Raw genomic sequence first — 22,441 nt, 5'->3', positions numbered from 1 at the left:
TAAGGAAGGGGTCTAGTTTCTGTTTTCTGCATATGGCTAGCCCGTTTTCCCAGCACCATTTATTAAATAGGGAATCCTTTCCCCATTGCTTGTTTTTGTCAGGTTTGTCAAAGATCAGATGGTTGTAGATGTGTGGTGTTATTTCTGAGGCCTCTGTTCTGTTCCATTGGTCTATATGTCTGTCTCAGTACCCGTACCATGCTGTTTTGGTTACTGTAGACTTGCAGTATAGTTTAAAGTCAGGTAGCGTGATGCCTCCAAATTTGTTCTTTTTGCCTAGGGTTGTCTTGGCTGTATGGGCTCCTTTTTTGGTTTCATATGAAATTTAAAGTAGTTTTTTCTGCTTCTGTGAAGAACCAGAAATGGTAGCTTGATGGGAATGGGATTGAATCTATAAATTATTTTATGGCCATTTTTATGATATTGATTCTTCCTATCCACAGGCGTGGAATTTTTTTTTCCCCATTTGTTTGTGTCCTATTTCCTTGAGCTATTTCCTTGACCACTGTTTGTAGTTTTCCTTGAAGAGGTTCTTCACGTCTCCTATAAGTTGTATTCTTAGGTATTTTCTTTTTTTCTTTTTTTTTTTTTTTTTGAGATGGAGTCTCGCTCTGTTGCCCAGGCTGGAGTGCTGTGGCATGATCTCCAGTCACTGCAAGTTCCGCCTCCCAGGTTCACGCCATTCTCCTGCTTCAGCCTCCCTAGAAGCTGGGACTACAGGCGCCTGTCACCACGCCGGGCTAATTTTTTTTGTATTTTCAGTAGAGACAGGGTTTCACCGTGTTCGCCAGGATGGTCTTGATCTCCTGACCTCGTGATCCGCCCACCTCGGCCTCCCAAAGTGCTGGGATTACAGGCGTGAGCCACCGCACCCAGCGGGTATTTTATTTTCTTTGTAGCAATTGTGACAGTTGACTCATGATTTTGCTCTCTGCTTGTCTATTACTGGTATATAGGAATGCTCGTGATTTTTGCACATTGGTTTTGCATCCTGAGACTTTGTTGAAGTTGCTTATCAGCTTAAGGAGTGTTTGGGCTGAGACAATGGGGTTTTCTAAATATACAATCATGTTTTCTGCAAACAGAGACAATTTGCCTTCCCCTCTTCCTATCTGAATACTCTGTATTTCTTTCTCTTGCCTGATTGCCCTGGCTGGAACTTCCAATACTATGTTGAATAGGAGTGGTGAGAGAGGCCATCCTTTTCTTGTGCCAGTTTTCAAAGGGAAAGCTTCTAGCTTTTGCCCATATGATGCTGGCTATGGGTTTGTCATAAATAGCTATTATTTTGAGATACGTTCCATCAATACCTAGTTTATTGGGAATTTTTAGCACTAAGAGGTGTTGAATTTTATTGAAGGCCTTTTTGGCATCTATTGAGATATTCATGTGGCTTTTTCTTTGGTTCTGTTTATGTGCTGGATTACGTTTATTGATTTGCATATGATGAACCAGCCTTGCATCCCAGGGATGAAGCTGACTTGATCATGGTGGATAAGCTTTTTGATGTGCTGCCGGATTCAGTTTGCCAGTGTTTTATTGATGATTTTCACATTAATGCTCATCAGGGATATTGGCCTGAAATTTTCTTTTCTTGTTGTGTCTCTGCCAGGTTTTGGAATCAGAATGATGCTGGCCTCATAAAATGAGTTACAGAGGACTCCCTCTTTTTCTATTGTTTGGAAGTTTCAGAATGAATGGTACCAGCTCCTCTTTGTACCTCGGGTAGAATTCAGCTGTAAATCCATCTGGTCCTGGGCTTTTCTTGGTTGGTAGGGTATTAATTATTGCCTCAATTTCAGAACTTGTTATTGGTCCTTTCAGGGATTCGACTTCTTCCTGGTTTAGTCTTGGGAGGGTGTATGTGTCCAGGAATTTATCCATTTCTTTTTTTTTTGAGACGGAGTCTCGCTCTGTCGCCCAGGCTGGAGTGCAGTGGCCGGATCTCAGCTCACTGCAAGCTCCGCAGCTCCGCCTCCCGGATTTACGCCATTCTCCTGCCTCAGCCTCCCGAGTAGCTGGGACTACAGGCGCCCGCCACCTCGCCCGGCTAGTTTTTTATTTTTTTATTTTTTAGTAGAGATGGGGTTTCACCGGGTTAGCCAGGATGGTCTCGATCTCCTGACCTCGTGATCCACCCGTCTCGGCCTCCCAAAGTGCTGGGGTTAGAGGCTTGAGCCACAGCGCCCGGCCTGAATTTATACATTTCATCTAGATTTTCTAGTTTATTTGCGTAGAGATGTTTGTAGTATTCTCTGATGGTAGTTTGTATTTCTGTGGGGTCAGTGGTGATCGCCCCTTTATCGATTTTTATTGTGTCTACTTGGTTCTTCTTTTCTTTGCCTGGCTAGCAGTCGATTTTGTTAATCTTTTCAAAAAACCAGCCCCTGGAGTCATTGATTTTTTTGAAGGGTTTTTTGTGTCTCTATCTCCTTCAGTTCTGCTCTGATCTTGCTTGTCTTTTGCTAGCTTTTGAATTTGTTTGCTCTTGCTTCTCTAGTTCTTTTAATTGTGATGTTAGGGTGTCGATTTTAGATCTTTCCTGCTTTCTGATGTGGGCATTTAGTGCTATAAATTTCTCTCTTAACACTGCTTTAGCTGTGTGCCAGGGATTCCGGTACATTGTCTGTTCTCATTGGTTTCAAAGAACTTCGTTGTTTCTGCCTTAATTTCGTATTTACCCAGTAGTCATTCAGGAGCAGGTTGTTCAGTTTCCATGTAGTTGTGCAGTTTTGGGTTTCTTAATCCTGAGCTCTAATTCGATTGTACTGTGTTCTGAAAGACTATTAGGATTTCCATTCTTTTGCATTTGCTGAGGAGTATTTCACTTCCAATTATGTGGTCAATTTTAGAGTAAGTGCTATGTGATGCTGAGAAGAATGTATATTCTGTTGATTTAGGGTGGAGAGTTCTGTAGGTGTCTATTAGGTCTGCTTGGTCCAGAGCTGAGTTCAAGTCCTGAGTATCCTTGTTAATTTTCTGCCTCATTGATCTAATATTGACAGTGGGGTGTTAAAGTCTCCCATTATTATTGTGTGGGAGTCTAAATCTCTTTGTAGGTCTCTAAGGACTTGTTTTATGACTCTGGGTGCTCCTGTATTGGTTGCATGTATATTTAGGATAGTTAGCTCTTCTTGTTGCATTAGGTAATGCCCTTGTTTGTCTTTTTTGATCTTCATTAAAGTCTGTCTTATCAGAGACTAGGATTGCAACCCCTGTTTTTTTTTTGCTTTGCATTTTCTTGATAAATAACCAAAGGGTGAGTGGTTGACAGAGTGAGCCAGGTCTCGAGCGGTACTGTTGGGAGGTTGTGGGGAACACACAGACACAGGCACCTGTGAGAGCTGGAAGCACGCCACACCAGGGCGGGTCACGGTTCCCGCCCTGCAGAAGCCGTGAGGCCAGCATGTGTTGGTCTGTACTGCCCGGCCTGTGGTGAGTTGTCACACAACTAATGCAAGTCCAGGCAGCAGAACGTGAACAGAGCCTCATGGGCACAGCTCTTCGGCAATTACTGGCGCATCTCATTTTATTGCACTTCATTGTGCGTTTTATAAATTACAGGCGTGTGGCAGCCCCACTAGAGCAACCCTGTCAGTGCCACTCTTCCAGCAGCACGCCCACTCCACGTCTCCTTGTGGTAATTCTCGCAATACCTCAAACTGTTATTGTATGTGTTATGGTGACCTGTAGTGTCACAACTATCTCTGGGAGCCCATATGAAGCGGTGAACTTGATTGATAAATGTGAATGTTCTGACGGCTCTGCTGGTTGGCTGTCCCTCCCCGCTCCCCAGCCCCCACCCCACCACTCTTCAGGCCTCCCTATTCCCTGAGGCACAACATTGAAATTAGGTCAACTAATAACCCCACAGTGGCCTCTAAGTGTTCAAGTGAAAGGAAGAGTTGCAAGTCTCTCACTTTAAATCAAAAGCTAGAAATGTTTAAGCTTAGTGAGGAAGGCACATTGAAAGCCAAGACTGGCAGGAAAGGCCCAGCTTTCAGCCTAACAGTTAGCCAAGTTGTGAATGCAAAGGAAAAGTTATTTAAGGAAATTAAAAGTGGTCCTCCAGTGAACACACAAATGATAGCAAAACAGCCTTTTGCAGATAGGGAGAAAGTGTTAGTGGTCTGACAGATCAAACCAGCCACAACATTCCCTTAAGCCAACGCCTAATACAGAGCGAGGTCCTGACTCTCTTCAATTCTGTGAAGGCTGAATGAATGATGTGAGGAAGCTGTGAACAAAAGTTTGAAGCTAGCAGAGGTTGGTCCACAAGGTTTAAGGAAAGAAGCCGTCTCTGTAACAGGAGTGTGAGGTGAGGCAGCAGGCTCTCCAGAATATCCTGCTAAAGTCACAATGGAGGTGGCTGCACTCAACCATAGACCTTCAGTGTAGAGGAAGCAACCTTGAACTGGAAGAAGACACCGTGCACGACTTTCATAGGTAGGGAGAAGTCAATGCCTGGCTTCAGAGCTTCAAAAGACAGTCTGACTCTTATTAGAGGCTAATGCTGCTGTGACTTTAAAACCCATTTATGCCTAGTGTTCCATTATTGCAATGCTAAGCATGTGGGAGTTTATGTTCTGCTTAAGGTCACTGTCAGGGTCTGCAAAAATTTAAAAAATTGCAACCTCAGCCATAAATGGGTTAAGTTGAAGGCAGTGCTCACCATTCTGAGAATCCTAGGATTCTTCAGAATGAGGCTAACTCTGCTCTGCCCGTGGCTCTAGAAATGGAATGGTAAGGCCCACGTGGGAGCACATCTGTGCACAGCATGGTTTATGGAATACTGGAAGCCCACTGTTAGGCCCTCAGAACAGGAGATTCCTTTCAAAATACGACAGCTCATCGACGGTGCGCCTGGTCACCCAAGAGCTCTGAGGCCAGTGTACAAGGGGTTTGTGTGTTCGTGCTGACACAGCATCCGTGCTGCAGCCCGTGGGTCCAGGAGTCATTCCAACTCTCACGTCTTACTGAAGAAAGGCATTTTCTAAGGCTGTAGCCGCCACAGGCAGTGACTGCTCTGATGGATCTGAGCAAAGTAAATGAAAAACTTTGAATAACCATTGTCCAACTTACCAGGGACATTGAGATGAGTGAGTGGGAGGCTCTGAGGAGCAGTTATAAAATGCAAATTCTACAAATATCTGGTTTAGTGTTTCAGAAACAGGCTTTTCAGGATCTACTTCTCAGGGACCCCCTCCAACCCCATCAGTGCCGCTCTTCCAGCAGCACGCCCACTGCATGTCTCCTCATGGTAATTCTCGCAATACGTCAAACTGTTATTGTATGTGTTGTGGTGACCTGTGGTGTCACTGCTACCTTGGGGCGCTCATATGAACCCCAAGGCACTTGGTGAAAACCCTTCCCAGGGAGTGAGCTTAGCGTGGGAAAGGAGGTTCCTCCTTGTCCTGCACACGCCATGTCCTTGGAGGGCCCAGAGCCCCCGCGGTCACCTGTCTTGCGTGTTCTTCCAGGGGCAGCTGGCAGTGTGGCCTCACAGCACATGCTTGTTCCATGTCTTGCTCTTTTCGCATAATGTAGATTGGAGGTTATTCCGTGTGGAGCCCCTGGAGCCCCTGGGCTCTACTGCTGCTGTGACTTTTCTATTCAGGGGTATTTCCAGCTTATTTGAGCCGTATTAGCAAAGTGACGGGAAACCAGCCCCACATACCATCCCTGGAGCCAGCGTGCCCACCTTTTGTGTCCTCCACACCTCCAGACCGCCATGCTGGTGTTGTGACACTCATTCTAGCCTAGTTTCATCCATTATTGTTTCCCTGATGTATCTCAAAGAGATAAAAACGTTCAAAAGACCATAAAACCACCATTCCGCCACAGAATTCCAAATATCCAGTCAATGTTCAGATCTTCCTAATTGCCTTATAAATTGCTTCATGTTTTAAGTTTGCTTGCTGGAATCCGGCAGTGTCCGTGTGACCTTTACGACATGACCTTTCTGTCTCCCCGACGCCAACGCTCTTTTCTTAGTTCAGCTAAAGAAGGGGCTTGTGCATCCTGCACTCTGCTGACCGGGGCCCTGTGGTTTTGCGTGTTCTGCTCCGTCCTATTGAGAGGTGGTCAGACCGAGGCCACATCAGGCTCCCCTGTGATTCCGTTTGGCAGGAGCACCTCGGGGGTCTCAGGGCACCTCTGTGGCGCTGTTGTTGTGCCTTCCTCCACTGTTAGCTGGAATAGTAAAGAGAAACTCAAGGTTCACGTTCCTCACTAAAACACCCGCTCTTCGATTATACGGATGTTTCCTGCATTTGTGATACGGTTACTTACTGACATACATTTTGGCCATTTTTAATCATTCAGTGTTTAACATGCTGCTCTAGTATTTGTATATATACATAATTTCACTCAAGTGGCTCTATGTGAAATAAATTCTAAAAATTTCTAGTCAAAGAGCACACACATTCAGCCCCAATCTTGCTGTTCACCACCTGCAGCGGCTGTGCCAACCCACCCCCACCAGCGATGAGCACCTGCCTCGTGCCCTTACAGGGAGGGAAAGCATCTTCTCACATATTTATGAACTGCTTTATTTCCCTTTTAGTAAATTATTCATTAGCCCATTTTTCTATTGGTCAGTATTTTCATAAGGAAAACTCTCTGACGTGCTGCGAATTTTTCTGCCATTTGACATTTTTATATTTATGCCATTGTGATATCATCAAATTAAGTGACTTTCATTTATGGAGTCTGATTCATTCTGAGACAATGACTCTTGGTTGTGAAATTCAAAAAACAACATTGTCCAATTTTGCTTCTGGGATTTCTACTTTTTAATTACATCTTTGATACAACTGGAATTTCTTTTGGTAAAGAGATTACAGATGCAAATTTTTCTTTCCATTTGGATACCTGATTGTCCCAACATCGTTTATATCCTGCTTTTCCAGGAATGCAATGCCATCTTTCTATGTTGGTTGTGAACATGCCTTTGGCACCTGGCAGGGCCAACCCTCACAGCGTGTGTGTGAACACATCCCTGAACCATAGTCTAATTTACCCTGTTTTTGTAGTTTACGTGAGCAGAATCCAGTATCTGTGTTCCGGCATCTGGTGTTCGCTCCACGTGTTTGGGGTGTGTGCATATCCGCTGTGTGTGGTGTGGACTTTATCCCCGTCCCATGTGCAAACGCCACCCCACCCAGAGGCCACGCCAGGACCCAGGCCTGTGGGCAGTGGTTCCCAGTTTGCTCTTGCAAGGACACTGTGTCCTCCTGCGTGAGAGTCCCTGCTTCGGGTCTAATCCTGGGAGTGGAAGGCAGGTCGTGGGTGTGGCTGCGTCCTCAGCTTCTCTGGATGATACCCACCAAGAGGCTGCACACCTGGAGCCAGAGGGCCTGGCTGCACAGCTCCCTCGCACTGGGCTGGGCACTTGGTCACCGGCAGTTTGGGGAATGTGTTCTCATGGTGGTTTCAGGTGTGAGTCTGAGCATCAACCCCGTGTCCGCTGGATGCTGGAGCTCTTTCCTCTCTGGCAGTGTTTCTCATCAGGGTTCCCCACCGGCCTACTGCACGCTGCGCCTCTCCTGACCTGTAGGAGTCCTCTGTGCCTCTGGCTGCTCACCTTTGTTGGTTTAATGTCCAACAAATGCCTTCCTCCGTTTTGTGGTTTGCTTTTTCATTCTTCTAGTGGAACCTGTTGCTTTACAGAAGCATTTGCTTTCAACAGTCTTGTTTAAGACGGTGTCAGCACTGGGCTGGCCTGGTCCCTGAACTCAGGTGTGTTTCCTTTGCAAACCCTAGAGAAGAGAGACAAGGGAGGAAGGACAGGTAGCGGCAGAGCGTGTGGAAATGTTTTCCAGGCAGGATGGCTTTCATTCAAGTGACAGCATCATTTGAGTGACAACAGTGGTAGGTTGTGTAATGGATTCTGACGTGGTGGGGGGCACGGCCAGGCTCCGATTCCTCCTGCTGGGCCCAAGGACTGAGGACGGTGACGGGAGTGCACAGTCCCTCCTGTGTCCTGCCAGAGGCCAGAAACTTGGGTCCACCACTCTGCCGGGTGTGTCTTCAGGAACTTCCTCAGGAGGTACTGGGGTGCCGGGAATGTCTGAAAGGCATTTCTGGACGCCTGCTGTGGCCTCATACAGGAGAGTAGGCGACCTGGCCAAAGTCGGCACACAGGACGAGATAAAGCATCCAGGGACGTGGGGTCACGGCCCTCACTCCACTGCAGGGGTGGGGATGAGAGAGGCCAGAGGGGATCAGACAGGGCCAGCTGTTGATGGTCCTGAGATGTAGTTTCTGTCTGAGGGGCCTCCTCCCACTCTTGGCCTCTGCAGAGGGGTGGTTGTGTGGAGGGAAGGTGGGTCTGCCCTGGTCGAACAGCACAGGCATTGCCTGTTAGTCTCATTCCATTCCGAGTGCCCCCAGGGAGAGTCAGCCACCTTCTGCAGAGAGGCAAGGCCAGAAGGCAGGGGCCTCCCCTCTGGTGACCACCAAGGCCTGTGGTACAAGCAGTGCCGGCTGCTGTCCTCTCTGGCCCTTGCCTCCTTCCAGCCTCTCCGCTATTAGCAGAGGGGCAGAAGTTCATAGGAGACCACTTGACAGGTAGACACAGGCCACCCCCAACCCCTGGCCCTGGAGGAAGCTCCCCACTGGCCTCCTGGAGCCAGGAGAGATGGAACTGAGCTGTATCTGCTGCTCCCGACAGGACCTCACAGGGGGCGCCTTTGAGGACAACCTGAGGTCGCTGCACTTGCAGGAGGGCCAGGACTTCCTTCACTTCAGCTGACGGACCCAGGGCAGCTGCTCCCAGGTGGGTCTTTTCACCGAAGCACCATCTGAGTTTGTGCCTTTATTATGCTTAATTTCCTCTACATTCTGCTCTTATTCTAATTTTCTTTACAGTTAGTCTTCTGCTTATGTTCAGCTCATTAATTTCCCACCTTCTCTAATGTATAATTCAAGACTTCAGAATCACTTAAGCACCACTTTAGGTGAATTCTATCTGTTGTGATTATTTTATCTTTCATTATATATAACTTTCATTATTTCTTTTAAAGAGATGTTCTTAAAAACATCTTTTTAAAATTTGTGTGTACACACACACACACTTGGGTTCTGTAACTGTCCATTGGGTCGAGCTTTTCTTCAACCGTGCCTTGTGACACTTTATTGAAAGGTTATCAATTCAATAAAATACACTGTGGTAGTAGATGATCAATTTCTTCTTCAATGTTTGCTTTAACATCTTCTGAGACTGGGTTACAAATGTAGGAAAGTTCTATCATCTTCCTGTGGCACTGAGCCTTTAATCATATAGTATATACCTATTCCTAATAATTTGCCTTCCTTTAACTGGAGAACGTTGTCATTAACGTAGGGGTTTTAATCCATTTACATTTATTGTGCCCTAAATATTTATTTCTTGTGTGTTTTTTGTTTTTTTTGTTTGTTTGTTTTTGCAGCTTGTTCTGCCTTTTCCTCTTGCCATTCTTGCAATTTTGATAGTGTATTTTTTATTCTTGTGCCATTTCTCTCCTACTAGTAGTACAGAAGTTATCTTCACCATATATTAACTGTTCGTGACTCTAAAAACTTCAACATGCACTTAGCCAAGCTGATAACTGAATTATCTGCACTCTGTTCCAGGAGAACATAAAGACTTAAGATGCTCTAAATTCAGCCACCAACTCTGCTGCTGATTTATATGCTGCTGTTGTCCATTTTAAGCAATTCTATATGCTTTAAAAAAATCCACATATCAGCCATCTTTCTGTTTGTATGGTCACAGTTTATTGCTTTCCTTGCTCCACATTCCTCCAACTATCCAACTGTGATTTCCTTGCTCCACATTCCTCCAACTATCCAACTGTGATCATTTCCCTCCTGCCTAAAGTTTATCCACTAAAGCAGTGGTTCTCAGCAAGGGATGAATTCATGCCCAGAAGATATTTGGCAATCTCTGGAGACATGTTTTTTTTCCTTTTGTCACAGCTGGGTAGGAGGATGGCTACTGCCATCTGGGATGTTGCTGAATAACCTGCAATACACAGGACAGCTCTCACAACAAATAACCCCAAATATTAAGCCAAGATTAAAAAACCAAACATGCGTTAGAACAGCATATTTTTACCTAAATGACTTAATTTTGTTCTCTTCTTTAATGCTATGCTATGGACACGATTCAAGCAACTTAACAGCTATTTTCTCTCAGCATAATGAAGATCTTGGTCTACTCCTTCCTCAACTCCAGGGCTGCTGCTGGGAAACTGGTAGTCATTTACATCACTCTGTCCTCCTTACAGTTCTGCAGTTTCACTGTGGCAAGTCTAAATGTGTGAGACTGTTAGGCTTCTGTATCTGGGGACTGTTGCATGTCAGTATGGAGTATCTGCATCATTTCATTTTGTTCCAAGTCCCCAATTACCCAAACGTTAGACATTCTTCAATGTCTCTTGATGTTGCTTTCGTATTTTCCAGTTCTCCAGATAATTTTTTCAGATCTTCCAGTTTTCTAACTCTCTCTTCAGCGGTGTCTAAGCTATCCATTGAGCTTTTAATTTCACTTCTTACATTTTTAGGGGCTCTCTTTTTTTCAAATCTCTTCTTGATAATTTCTAGCCCTTTTCAAAAATGTACTCATAGCCTACATTCTTCCAGAGAGGTTTTACATTTGCATCTTTTTTTATCATTTATTATTATTATACTTTAAGTTCTGGGGTACATGTGCATAACGTGCAGGTTTGTTACATATGTATACCTGCGCCATGTTGGTGTGCTGCACCCTATATTTGCATCTTCTGCCCCTTGTCTGGGAATACCACTGGTCAAGGCCAAGTCAATCGAATTTTCCCCTTTAGGAGTTTTGGGGATCATACAGTTACTATTAATTCAGGCCACTTCAGGGGAGATTGAGAGTCTTGCGCTGTTCCTTTGAGAAAGATTTATTTAGGGTCCCCGCTCTATATAGGGGTCTCCTATTCGATCTGGCCCTGGGCCTTACCTCCTCTCATCCATTCTGCTATCAAAACAGCACGACTGGACTCCAGGGCTCAGCAGAAACCCTCAGGATCTCCAAGGTCTCTGCTTTCACATGGAGGGTTTCTGGTTTGTGCCTAGAATGTGTTTGTGGGTGCACAAATCCTGCACCAGCTCCCTGATTCCAGGGATACTGGCTTCTTGCTGCTCTCTAAACTCACAAAGCTTACTCCACTTCTGGGACCACAAGCATTCTCTTTTCTGCCATTGGGCAGTTTGTTTGGACTTCTGCCCAAATGCTGCCCCTTCAGAGCAGTTTTCTGAACACCTCTTCTAGGGGTCAACACCCAACACATCGTTGCATTGCCCACTTTATCTTTCCTCGTAGTGCTCAGTATTGCCTGCCTTGATGGTGCTTGCTTGTTCATTTGCTATTGTCTGCCCCAGCTCTCATGTGAGCAAGGGGTTCCTCGCCAAACTCCATCACCTGGACCCTGGTGGGCTCCAGAAACGGCTGCTGAATGAAAGAGGGCTCTCCAGGCCCTCAGTTACCTGGTGAGCACAAGTGCTCCAGTGATGGATGGGATCCAGTAGGAAAGTGGCAGTAGCCAGTGGAGCGATCCACTTTCCTTAGGTTGCCAAGTTAGACCGACATTGAAAGAACTGCTTTGCCACATACTGTCACTGATGGGCCTGGGTGGGGAATCGACCTGCCTCCATGTCTTAAAATGCCATTTCTCTGGAATCTTCTTTTAATTGCACTAAGAACAATTCATGTTTTTCTCAGAAGCCACTTGTTGCCTCCATCCTCAGTGCATCCCAGGCCAGCAGGAGCTTCATAAGCTGCCGGCATGGCAACGGTGCACCCCAGTTCCACACCCAGCAGGCGCAACCACAGAGTCTCGTGTGTGCTGACCACAGGAGCTGAACCTTCTCCACCGTGTGGACTCATGTGGCCAAGGCTGGGCCTGGTCACCCAGGACCCTCACCACATGACCCCAGCCAATCGAGGGGTCAGTTCGAGGAGGAGGAGACCCCAATTACACAGGTTGGAATAAAATGTTTAAATCTCGTAAAAATGTAACACAAGGCTCTTTTAAGGGATAAAGACTATTGGTCACCAGGTCAAGCACAAGAATGGTAGTGTGTTAACCCCACACTCCTGTGTGGCCAGGTCACCACACACATTCCGTGAAGAGCTGTCTGCTAAACAGACAGCATGAACTGTCACAGTCCTGGCCTTTGTGGTCCTGGTGACCTCACAAGTGAGAACGACGACTGAGCCTTGCCTCACAGATACAGGCGGCAGCTCCCAGTTCTGGGCCTGCCCAAGTTCCAGTGTCCAGACCCCATCCCCACCTGAGAGCGCAGGCCGGGGAGCCACCCCAATCTACACCATGCACACGGCACCCCTGGGCTCTTCACCCAGGGAAAGGGCTGCTCACCCAAGCCCTTGGGCCTCCGAGTGGCCACCCCTGAGGCTGCTTTGGTGCTGCTGGCAGTGGTTCTGCACCTCAAGCCCTGTGAGCACAGCACAGGTCCCAGGTAGATGGGTGTGAGTTGCTACCACCGTGAAATTTTCATACACATTCCCCTCATCAGCTTTGGGATGGATCAGCATGAGCTCAGACACGGAGACAAAGGTAGCCTCCTGCCCTGTGCTTAAAAACCCAAGTGTAGACTCTGCCCAAGCTCTCCTAAGACAGTGTAATCATTTCAGAATTGTATTTCCCGTATTATTGTAGAGGCACACATTGGACTCTGACAATTCCCCTTGCAGCAGACATTTGTGAAGCTGCTGGTCTGCACACCCATCAATCAGTGACCCCTGCACTGCCGGGGGATCACATTCACGATGCTCACGTGTGCACAGGTGGGAGGACAGCATCCCCACCAGGCAGATGGTCCCAGAAACAGCGTCTGCGCAGCACTCTAGACCATGCCTCTGCCACCAGGGCTTGTCAGTTCTCTGGCATTTGAACCGCTGATTTAACATTCATCTCTCTCCAAGACTGGGCAGACCACCACCTGTGGCCAGACGTCTCCCACAGCAGGGACAGCACCAGGCGAGAAGGGGGCCTGGTCTCCAAGCAGGAGGAGTGGAACCCAACCCCCTCTGGCTGACCCCTGGGCAGTGAGCCTCTCCATCACCCTACATGCATCAGGCTCAGAGACAAAAGGCAGGAACTTCTTGGTACATGATTTTATAGGAAGCACATTTGTGTTTAAGTGAAGGCAGAGGCATCCACCCCAGGTCATTAGAGTGCAGGTGCAGAGAGGAAAAGCTGTCCGCTGGTGCCAGCCTCCGAGGGCCAGCGCTACCCTTCAACAGCTGGAGGCACCGCCGTGCCCGGCTTTCCACACCGGCCTCCCTCAGGAACAAGACAAGACATCCCCACCAGGCAGGGGTGAGGTACAGGCTCCAGGACTGGCTTCAGCAGGCATGAGGCTGCAGAAGAGACAAGACAAGCTCAGGCTGGTCAGCCCCATCACACACCATTCCCAGCCAGAGGACCCTCGCCCCGCTGGGCCCTGTGTGGGGACTGACGCTGGGTTCCTGCAGGAAACTGTATTTGTGCCGTTTCCCCACACGCGGGAGCCTGAGCTGTGTGGCTGACAGGCGCTCATGACTGACATGTCCTCGGAATGGCACCCCATCTGGGGAGCGGGAAGGGAGGTTCACTGCACTGCTCTTAACCTGCATTCACACGTTTGAAATTTTTCCTAATAAAAATGTAAAAAGCACAGTTAACTCCAAAGTCTGCTGTTGACTTCAGCCTTTACACACACAGAAACGGGGAGGCTGTGTCCTGACGCTCAGCCCGTCCCCACTGCCCCCATGGATCTGGAAGTGGTTCTCCCCTCCTGCCGTATGAAAGGAGGCTGAGAGGAAGGAGCTGACCCGGGTAACCAGACAGGACAGCAACCCTGGGCCCCGGCCCCCGCGAGAATTGAGGCACTTGTCTTTGTTACTTTAGAAGAAGAGTGACGGGCTGGCGAGGTGCACAAGGCAGCTTCTGGGGGCCTCTCACCCAGCCCTGGCCCCACTTGTGGAAGGCAGATGAGGGTAGGGAGGCACTCTTGGCACTTGGGAGTGCAAACAGACCCCAGGGTCAGGCATGAGGAGCCTGGATCAAGCTGATGCCAACCCCACCCACTCCCCAGCCCCCCAACATGCCCCAGAGCAAGTGGCCTAGATGCCACAGGGGCCCACAGGTGTGGCCAGTGGCCAGAGAAGGCAGCCTTGCTGGTCTCGTAATCCCAGGGGTCCTGACATGAGACGAGGGAATGGACCGTGTGGACGCACTGGCAGAAGCTGAGCACAGCCGCTGGCCCCAGAACATTCGAGGGCTCAGGGAAGCACAGGCGCCTCATGCTGTGTAGGTGACAGCGTTACCTGGGGCACCAGCTGGGGCCTGGGCACACCCAGGAGGTCACACAGACGGTTGCGCTGCTCTCTCACGACTGCAAGCTCCGCGTCCCTGTGAGGAGAGGGAGCCATGAATCTCTCAAGTGCCCACCTTAGAACCTCAGGTGTGCAGAGGCCCCACGTCAGCTTCCGTGGCGGCAATCGGGGAAAGGAGATCTCACCCCAGATATCTGTGGCTGAGGGCAGAAGAGACGCCACAGGAGCCCGTTCTCCAACAGGGCCTCAAGCCTGAGCCCTTTCCAGAATCGCAGGACGGCTCCTTCCCAACAAGGGTCGCCCCTCGGGGAGGACCATGCCCACGCCCAGTGCAGGGGCTGCAGGAGGACAGACCAAGTGAGGCCAAGGAAGGGCTGACAAGGATTTTCGAAGTTTTAACTCAGCTGTTGATGCCAAATAAAAATTCTAGCACTGCCAATGCTGTGGAGATGTCCGGGGCACGTGTTTCATTTGTAATTTAAAAGATTCTCTTTAAATTCTCAGGATTTTTTTTTTAACAGAAAGGGGATTAAACTATAGGAGAAGCCCCCAGGCCCACCCTGCTAGTTCCTCCCTCCCTGACGTGAGGAAAGGAGGCTGCCCCGGCCCAGCCTTGCTGGAGGAGGCCTCAGCCCGCTCGGGACGCCTGGCTTCTTCACTGTCCTGAAGCCATTTTAGAATCTGATCCAGAATGCACCTTGGTGTTCCAAAAACATCATTTTAAAGACGTGTCTCCAGAGCAGTAGTTAAGACGGCCAATCTCTCAATGGATGTTGAGAAGACAGCCCAGCTGCTCCTGGTTCCTCTCCTGGGACCACATGTTTAGGAACAGAGACACTCACTCCTCCCCAAACCAGAAAACCTCGGGGAAGCCCTGGAGAGGCCACCTCTGTCCTCCGAGGCCACAGCAGCTGCCCGGCACCTGAGTTCTATGGGAACCCAGCCCTGATGGAAGGTCACTGTTCCAAGGAGACACCTAGGGAACGTCACCTACGTCCTTGCTGGCTTCAACAGGTGGCACGGACCCCACAGACCTGTAGCAACGCACCGAGATCAGCACGGAGGCCCTCACAGTCGGCGCTCTAAACAGAGCAGCCGACTGGGACTCAGCAGCACCTGGGACTCCACCACCCCGGGTGCGCCATGGGGACGCTCACACAGCCTCTGGGTGCTTCAGTCCTGATCTCCAACACGGGGTGACGAGACTGCTCCCCTTTTATAGGTGAGTGTGCAAGTGAGCATGTGTGTGAGCCAGCATGGGTGTACATGCCCACATGTGTAAGGCACCATCACTGCTGCTCCCAGGACCACACCGGTTGGCCCAGGACACCTAAGCCTGCACTTTCCCCACTCTGCTCTCTCAGTCAGACCCTCCTACCCCCTCAACTCAACAGACACATCTTTCAAAACTGCCATTCTAATCCACCCACGGTAAAGAAACCAGCCCACATTGTAAAGAAACTGTCTGCCACAGTAAACGTGGAGAGTCGCGCTGTGGCCTCCTGAGGGTCTCCCAGCCCTGGGGAAGGGGTTGACATCAGAGCAGAGGCGTGGGGAGAGCTTTTCTTGTTTCCGCCTGTGCCTCTTGATTTCCTACAGGTGCTCAGGCGGCCCATTCCAAGAAAACTGAAGAGAGGCCCAAGAGGCCCCCCCTGGGGGTTGCCTGGGGCAGCAGTACCTGCCAGGCCTTCAGTGCCCTCGGCTCCATGGGCCACCAGACACAGCCTTGTGGTGGCACAGGTGGCCGTCCCCCTGGTGGGATGGATGGCTTTGCTGTGTTTCTGACACCCGACAGGGACAGGGTGGTTGAGGTTTCAGCGACAGCACCACTGCTGCCTCGTAAAATCCAAGCAGAGGCTGTCGAGGCCGGGGAGCCCTCTTTCCTCCTCCTATCAGAGGGTTTTGGGAGAGGCGAGTGGGCGTGGTGGGGGAGAGGGCAGGGGGACTCACCACGCAGTGTCGCTGAGCACAGTCACCACCTCGTCCAGCACATCCGCGCCCACGACGTCACTGTAGGTGAGCAATGTCTCGTACACCTGGCTGGCCGTGGTCTTCCGGATCTGGGATAGGGACGCAGTGCATTGGCGGAGGGAAGCACCACTGCCCCACCCCGAAGAGACGACAGGAGCCAGGTCAGGGAGCCCCGTCAGTGGAAGGCGTCAGGAGGAGGGCTCTGACCCTGCATCCCATCCCTGCCACAGCAGGAGGCGCCTTCCACGCCCATTAACCACCTCCTCCCTCCACAGACACACAGCTGCAGGCTCCCAGCAGTGAAGATCACATGGTTCCTGTTTAAATGCTCTATTAACCAACGTGCTCCCTCTCCAGAGAAGCAATCTCGCCTGCTTTTTTCCATCAGGGAAGCAATCCCACCTGCTCTCTTTGCTAGCGGTGCCCTGGCCATCACATCTCACTGAGCTGGTGGTCAGAGCCCCAGGCCCACCCCTGAAGGTGCTGGGTCAGCAGGACAGGGCCCAGGAACCTGCATGCTGAAGCCCCAGAGGTGCTGAGGCTGAGGGTCCAGCACCCCGCTTGGAGAACCGCTGTATAACGTGAAAGTTACTTTTGCCTTTTAGGAAAATGTCACCTTTGGATCATCTGAGTTTTTTTTTGCAGCCAGGAGAAAAGAAATCCTAGAAGTCTAACAGCCGGGGAGTGCTGGGGATGAAGGGCACTGCCCCAGGTGTGCTTGAACCACTTCAGCCTGGATCCTTCCAGAAGCTCCTGAGCCAGTTCCCACGGCCAGGTCACCCCTCGATTTGTGTCCATAGAAATGCCAGCCGGACACCCCATCCTTGAAGCCAGAACAGTGACGTCTGAGCCCCTTGACGGCTGCGTGCCTGGGATGCACCATCACCCAGGCGTGTTACAGAGAGGGCTCGGCTGGAAAGCACCCCAGCACAATAGTGCCTTCCAAGGCCTCTTTGTCACCAAGGGGCTTGAGTCCACACCGCAAACACCCATGAACGGGGGAGGCACTCACCAGCGGGAAGCGGTGGCAGAGGAGCAGACACAGCTGCAGGAGGGCGCTCCTCCTCACGTTGCCGGGGAACTGCACCATCCCGCAGAACCTGCCAAGAGCAGCACGCCGGCTCCGGGTGAGCACCGCCCCCACGCAGGCCGACCCCAGGAAACCCCCAACCCCAAGACCCACACAGGGACCTAGGGAGAGCAGATCCGCAAGCAGAGTGCGGACCTGGAGCCCTGAGCCAGAGGTGTGTCTGTGTGCACATCTGCACTGTGCCTATACACACGTGAGTGTCATACTGGGGAAGGGAGGACGCCTCGGAGGATCTCCTGCAGGGCTGCTCGCCCTGCCACGAGGACCCCCGCCTCAAAGAGCCACAGAGCAGCCAAGCTGCCTATCGCTGGCTGGCGCACCTGCCCAGTGTCCACCTGAGCGCCGCAGAGCAAGGCACGCAGAACCCCTGGGCACACAGAACTGGGGAGGCAGCCCCTGGCCACATACCTCCTTTGTGGGGCCTCCCCTCCCCCCAGAGCAGAGCGTGAGGGCAGCAGGGGCGGAGCTCGCTTATCCCAGCACCAGCACCTGGGCTGCCTCCAGCCTCCCACTGCAACTGCTTTGGACACTGGAACGCACAATCTTAGCTTGAGGGATAACACTAACTGCTCCTCTCCCGCCTGGAGCCGCGGACTCCTGCCCTCAGCCAAGGGAGGCTGCGCCCTGGCGTTGCATCTAAGGCCAGTAGCACTTGAAACTCACACGAGGATGGCTGACAGCAGTTTCTGGACGTCTTTGGAATTCTTGATTTCTTTCTTACAAAGCGCAAGCAACTTCACAGCAAAGGGGTGGCTGGAAGAACAACACACTCTTTAGAGATGAGCTTTCACAGGCAGCCCCGGGACACCACTTCTTCTGTCTCAAAGAAGGTCAACTCCGTCCTCCCAGTGGCTCAGTCCAAGAAGCCTGCAGCCCTGTGGGCCCCTCTGCCAGCAAGTCCACTGGTCCCCATCCCAGTACCTCCACAGGCCAGCCTGGTCCCCAGCTGCTGTGCCACCACCTGGCCGGCCTCTGCTCTCTCTCACCTGTGGTGCAGCAGCCCCCATGGGGCCCCCACCTCCCTTCCCAGGCCCCAGGGTCCATCCCCAACACAGTGGCGGCCAGGATGCCCGTGCTCCTCCACCGCCCTCTCCAGAGGCTGCCTGGCCTGGGCTGCTGCAGAGCCGGGGGAATTTGCTGACGCACAGAGGACACACAAGGCTGTGCGGTGTTGTTTTGAGCCTTCAGTGGCAGCAGGGACAAGGGTTGTGGCTTGGTGCTCACCAAGACACAGCCCTGATGAGCAGCTCTGAGAGGGCACCCAGAAGGCCACTCCAGGGAGGAGAGGGAGAAGACACGCACCTTCCTCTCAGTCAGCCAAGTTCCGGCCACCCCACAGGCCAGGAAACCCTCACTGCTCACCGTAGGTCAAGGAGACCCCAGGCTGCTGCTACCCTCCCTCAGGTGCCCAGAAAAGGCAAACTAAGGTCCTGCCTGCCAAAACGCAGGCTTAGCCCAGGCCTTGGCTTGCTCTGAAGTGGAACCCCTCAAACGCAACGTCCAGAGAGTACACAACAGCAGACAAGTAAGAAGACAAAGAAACCCGCTCGGGCTGCAGCTCAGACACACCCAGCCAAACAGGCAGGAGAAGAGTGTTCAAGAGGATGGACGCCGGGCACGGAAGGAAGGGCTGCAGGGAACGGCCAAGCAGAAAGCGCGACAAGCAGATGTGGAAACACACGAGACAAAAAACCTGCACCTGAAAAGACGCAAAACTCCCAAATAATTCCACAAATCACAGTTCAAAGTCGTTTAGAGACATCTTCAGAGAGAATCAGCAGCTGGCAGGCGGGCCAAAGGTAACGAAGCAGAGAGGGAAAAGACGTGTGAAAACTGCAGAGGAGGTGACGAGGGAAACGCATGAGCGTGATGGTGACAGAATCCCAGGGAAGGAGCAAACCTGGGCAGGAGGTGGGAAAACCCCAGGCCGTTCCCAGGGAGCACAGGCTGCCTGAGGTGACACTCAAAAGCAACAACAGAAGCCAGGAGGAAGTGGGAAAATATTTTTCATGTGCTGAAACAAAACAGCCGCCTGAATTCTATATACCCTCTGAAAATAATCTGCACATAAAATGGGAAAGCCTCACCAGCAGCAGACCCCACTGGAGGAAATCCAAGGGAGTGTGCTCTGGGGAGAGGGAATGTGAACCTCGATGCAGGGGGAGGGGGGCGGGTCCCAAAATCAGTAAGTGATGAGAGACAAAGCAGTAAAAACGTGGAAAATTCAAAATAACGCACATTACACAATACCACAATGAACAGGAAACTGTACATCCAAGACAAAATATCCAACAATAGTAGCATATAACTCCAGACGGAAGCACGCAGAACCAACATGTTCTAATATCCTTGCTGTTGCCCAATAAGGACAAAATGTTGAAAACCGGACTTCGCTAAGAATATGTGGTGTCATTTCTAATTTCCAGGGTAAGTGTTAACAGAAAAAAGAGTAAAATGTCCCAAACAAATATATGAAAATAATGGAATGACAAAAGCAATTCTACTAATCCAACAAAAAGCACAGATGGGGGCAGGGAGGGGGCACTGGGAACGCAGCACAGGGAAAAGCCCTGTGAGTGGCAGACTGAGAACCAAGGGGATTATAAAGGTCATGAAGGACACAGGTAAAAGCTACAGGCTGAATTTTTACAAAACTATACTGTCCTATGAGAGATGTACAAAAACATAAATATATGAAGATACTGAAAGTAAAAGAATGGAAAAAAGTATACAGTTCAAAGTCAAGCGAAGCAAGACAAAGAATGAGTGAAGCAAAAAGCATCCTAGAAATGAAGTGGGTGACAAGGGCAAGATTTAGCCCACAAACACGCTTCAAAATCTGAAAAGCCAAAACTGACAAAACTGTAGAGAGAAACACAAAGAGCTGTATTCATAAAAGGACATGGCAGGAGGTATTTTCTCTACCATCCTATTTTGGGGAAAAAAAAATTTCTTTTTTTTTTTTGGAAACAAGAGTCTGGCTGTGTTGCCCAGGCTGGAGTGCAGTGGCTCAATCTCAGCTCACTGCAAACTTCACCTCCCAGGCCCAAGCCATCCTCCCACCTCAGCCTCCCAAGTAATTGGGAATACAGGCACCACCACACCCGGCTAATGTTTTTGTATTTTTTGTACAGATGGGGTTCCACCATGTTGGCCAGGCTGCTCCCAAACTCCTGAGCTCAAGTGATCCACCCACCTTGGCCTCTCGAAGTGCTGGGATTACAGGCGTGAGCCACAGCGCCCAGCCTTATTTTGAAATTTTTAAGCCAGAAAAATATATGTTAATATTTTAGGCCAAGCACAGTGGCTCACGCCTATGATCCCAGCACTTTGGGAGGCAGAGGCAGGCAGATCACCTCAGGTCGGGAGTTCGAGACCAGCCTGACCAACGTGGTGTAACCCCATCTCTACTAAAAATACAAAATTACCTGGGCATGGCAGCGCATGCCTGTAATCCCAGCTGCTAGGGAGGCTGAGACAGGAGAATCACTTGAACCCAGGAGGTGGAGGTTGTGGTGAGCTGAGATCGCACCAATTCACTCCAGCCTGGGCGATAACAGCAAAACTGTCTCAAAAAAATTTTTTTTAATGGAATATTTAGCATTATATTAAAGGATAATACACCACAACCGAGCTGGGTGCACCTGTGAACATGGAGGTTGTTCCAACAGCAGGTGTAAGGTCAGTGATGCCCATGAACAAACTAAAAGGGGAAACCCTGTGATGCTGTCAGATTAAAACACATGTGCAGCATCCAGCAAAGATGGAGCAACAGAGACCAGATCCGCCTCCCACCCGAAGGTTAAGACAGAGCCAAGTCCAGCAGGTGGCAGGCTCCAGCGGGAAGCCCATGGTGAGAAGCGGGGAACCCCAAGTCTGCAGAGCTCGTTCAGGTTCTCAGCACCAGATGGGACTTCCTGGGGGCCCTTGAGGACTCATCTGGGCCTGGGTCAGCCAGTGCCTGAGTACGAGGACGCTGCCCAAGGCTGGGGACGCTGCCCACCCAAAAGATGACCAGAAGCCCTGGCACTGCCCCAGCAGCAGTGGGAAGGGAAGCGCCAGGGAGCAGAGACCTTAAAGAGGCAGAAAAACCCGGAGACCAGAGCGGCTCTGGGTCCACCTGACAGCTTAAGAACAGCGCCCAAGCCGGGCGCAGTGGTTCATGCCTGTAATCCCAGCACTTTGGGAGGCCGAGGTGGGCAGGTCACTTGAGGTCAGGAGTTTGAAACCAGCCTGACCAATATGGTGAAACCCTGTCTCTACTAAAAATACAAAAAATTAGCCAGGTGTGGTGGTGCACACCTGTAATCTCAGCTACTCAGAGGCTGGAAGAGAACTGCTTGAACCTGGAAGGAGGTCGTTGTGAGCTGAAATCGAGCCACTACACTCCAGCCTGGGCAACAGAGCAAGACTCCATCTCAAACAAACAAAAAGCAGTGCCCCCCAAAAAAGACCACACTGTCTCCAGATGACCCAATGCACCCCAGATACAAATATATCCAGGTCAGGGGCAGTGGCTCACACCTGTAATCCCAGCACTTTAGGAGGCCAAGGCAGCAAGACCAGCCTGGGAAACACAGTGAACCCCATCTCTACTACAAACACAAACATCAGCCGTACATCAGACTACAGCACATGCCTGTAGTCCCAGAGCCTTGGGAGGCTGAGGTAGAGGCTGCAGTGAGCTGTGATTCTGCCACTGCACTCCAGCCTGGGCAACAGAGCTAGACCCTGTCTCAAAAATAAATAAATAAACAAACACTGGCCCAACACGGTAAAATTCAATGAAGCAAGAAAACATGGCAACAACGAGGTGACCACTCAGGGCCGACAACTCAGCCGAGGCCGGCCAGGGACGTCCACAGGGCGCAGAAGCAAGGAGCTCCCATCTCCTGTGCAAGTCCTTGCCGGGTCACCAGCCTCTGCCCTGTCCCCTGCGAGTCTCATCCCCGTACAGTGCGGGGACCCCGCCTCAGCCCCACATGGGGTTGACTGCACTTACAGTCATAATCTGTCATTACGTAACTCAT

The 22,441-nt window shown here is 50.5% G+C and overlaps 2 protein-coding genes and 2 pseudogenes across 13 annotated transcripts in view; 2 read left to right on the top strand and 2 right to left on the bottom strand.

Moving 5' to 3' along the window:
* B3GNTL1 (UDP-GlcNAc:betaGal beta-1,3-N-acetylglucosaminyltransferase like 1) overlaps positions 1-13,696 on the top strand; it is a 120,474-nt gene extending 106,778 nt beyond the window's left edge. For 8 of the 10 annotated variants that reach the window (XM_033181734.1, XM_033181735.1, XM_033181731.1 and 5 more), the window contains 2 exons: positions 8,675-8,779; positions 11,758-13,691. In XM_033181734.1, the coding sequence (XP_033037625.1) occupies positions 8,675-8,755 (81 nt within the window). In that variant the 3' untranslated portion in view covers positions 8,756-8,779; positions 11,758-13,691. Of the gene's footprint in view, positions 1-8,674; positions 8,780-11,731 lie in introns of all 10 variants that reach the window. The other 2 variants (XR_004430322.1, XM_033181729.1) reach the window with 2 other exon arrangements.
* On the top strand, positions 3,155-8,668 carry LOC117066401 (annotated as a pseudogene). Its single transcript, XR_004430323.1, has one exon. The product of XR_004430323.1 is annotated as an uncharacterized LOC117066401 (transcript).
* The window catches only part of TBCD (tubulin folding cofactor D), a 186,260-nt gene continuing 176,951 nt past the window's right edge, over positions 13,133-22,441 (bottom strand). The window contains exons 35-39 of one of the 2 annotated variants that reach the window (XM_033181724.1): positions 18,075-18,164; positions 17,334-17,421; positions 16,301-16,410; positions 14,342-14,426; positions 13,133-13,393 (exon numbers count right to left, since the gene is read on the bottom strand). In XM_033181724.1, the coding sequence (XP_033037615.1) occupies positions 13,379-13,393; positions 14,342-14,426; positions 16,301-16,410; positions 17,334-17,421; positions 18,075-18,164 (388 nt within the window). In that variant the 3' untranslated portion in view covers positions 13,133-13,378. The other variant, XM_033181725.1, reaches the window with a different exon arrangement.
* On the bottom strand, positions 13,692-14,333 carry LOC117066402 (annotated as a pseudogene).

The sequence above is a fragment of the Trachypithecus francoisi genome, unplaced genomic scaffold (assembly GCF_009764315.1).
Source record: "Trachypithecus francoisi isolate TF-2019V2 unplaced genomic scaffold, Tfra_2.0 Lachesis_group20, whole genome shotgun sequence".
NCBI classification, from domain to species: domain Eukaryota; kingdom Metazoa; phylum Chordata; class Mammalia; order Primates; family Cercopithecidae; genus Trachypithecus; species Trachypithecus francoisi.
The sequence above is the reverse complement of the archived record's forward strand: the minus strand, read 5'-3'. Positions and strand labels throughout refer to the sequence as shown.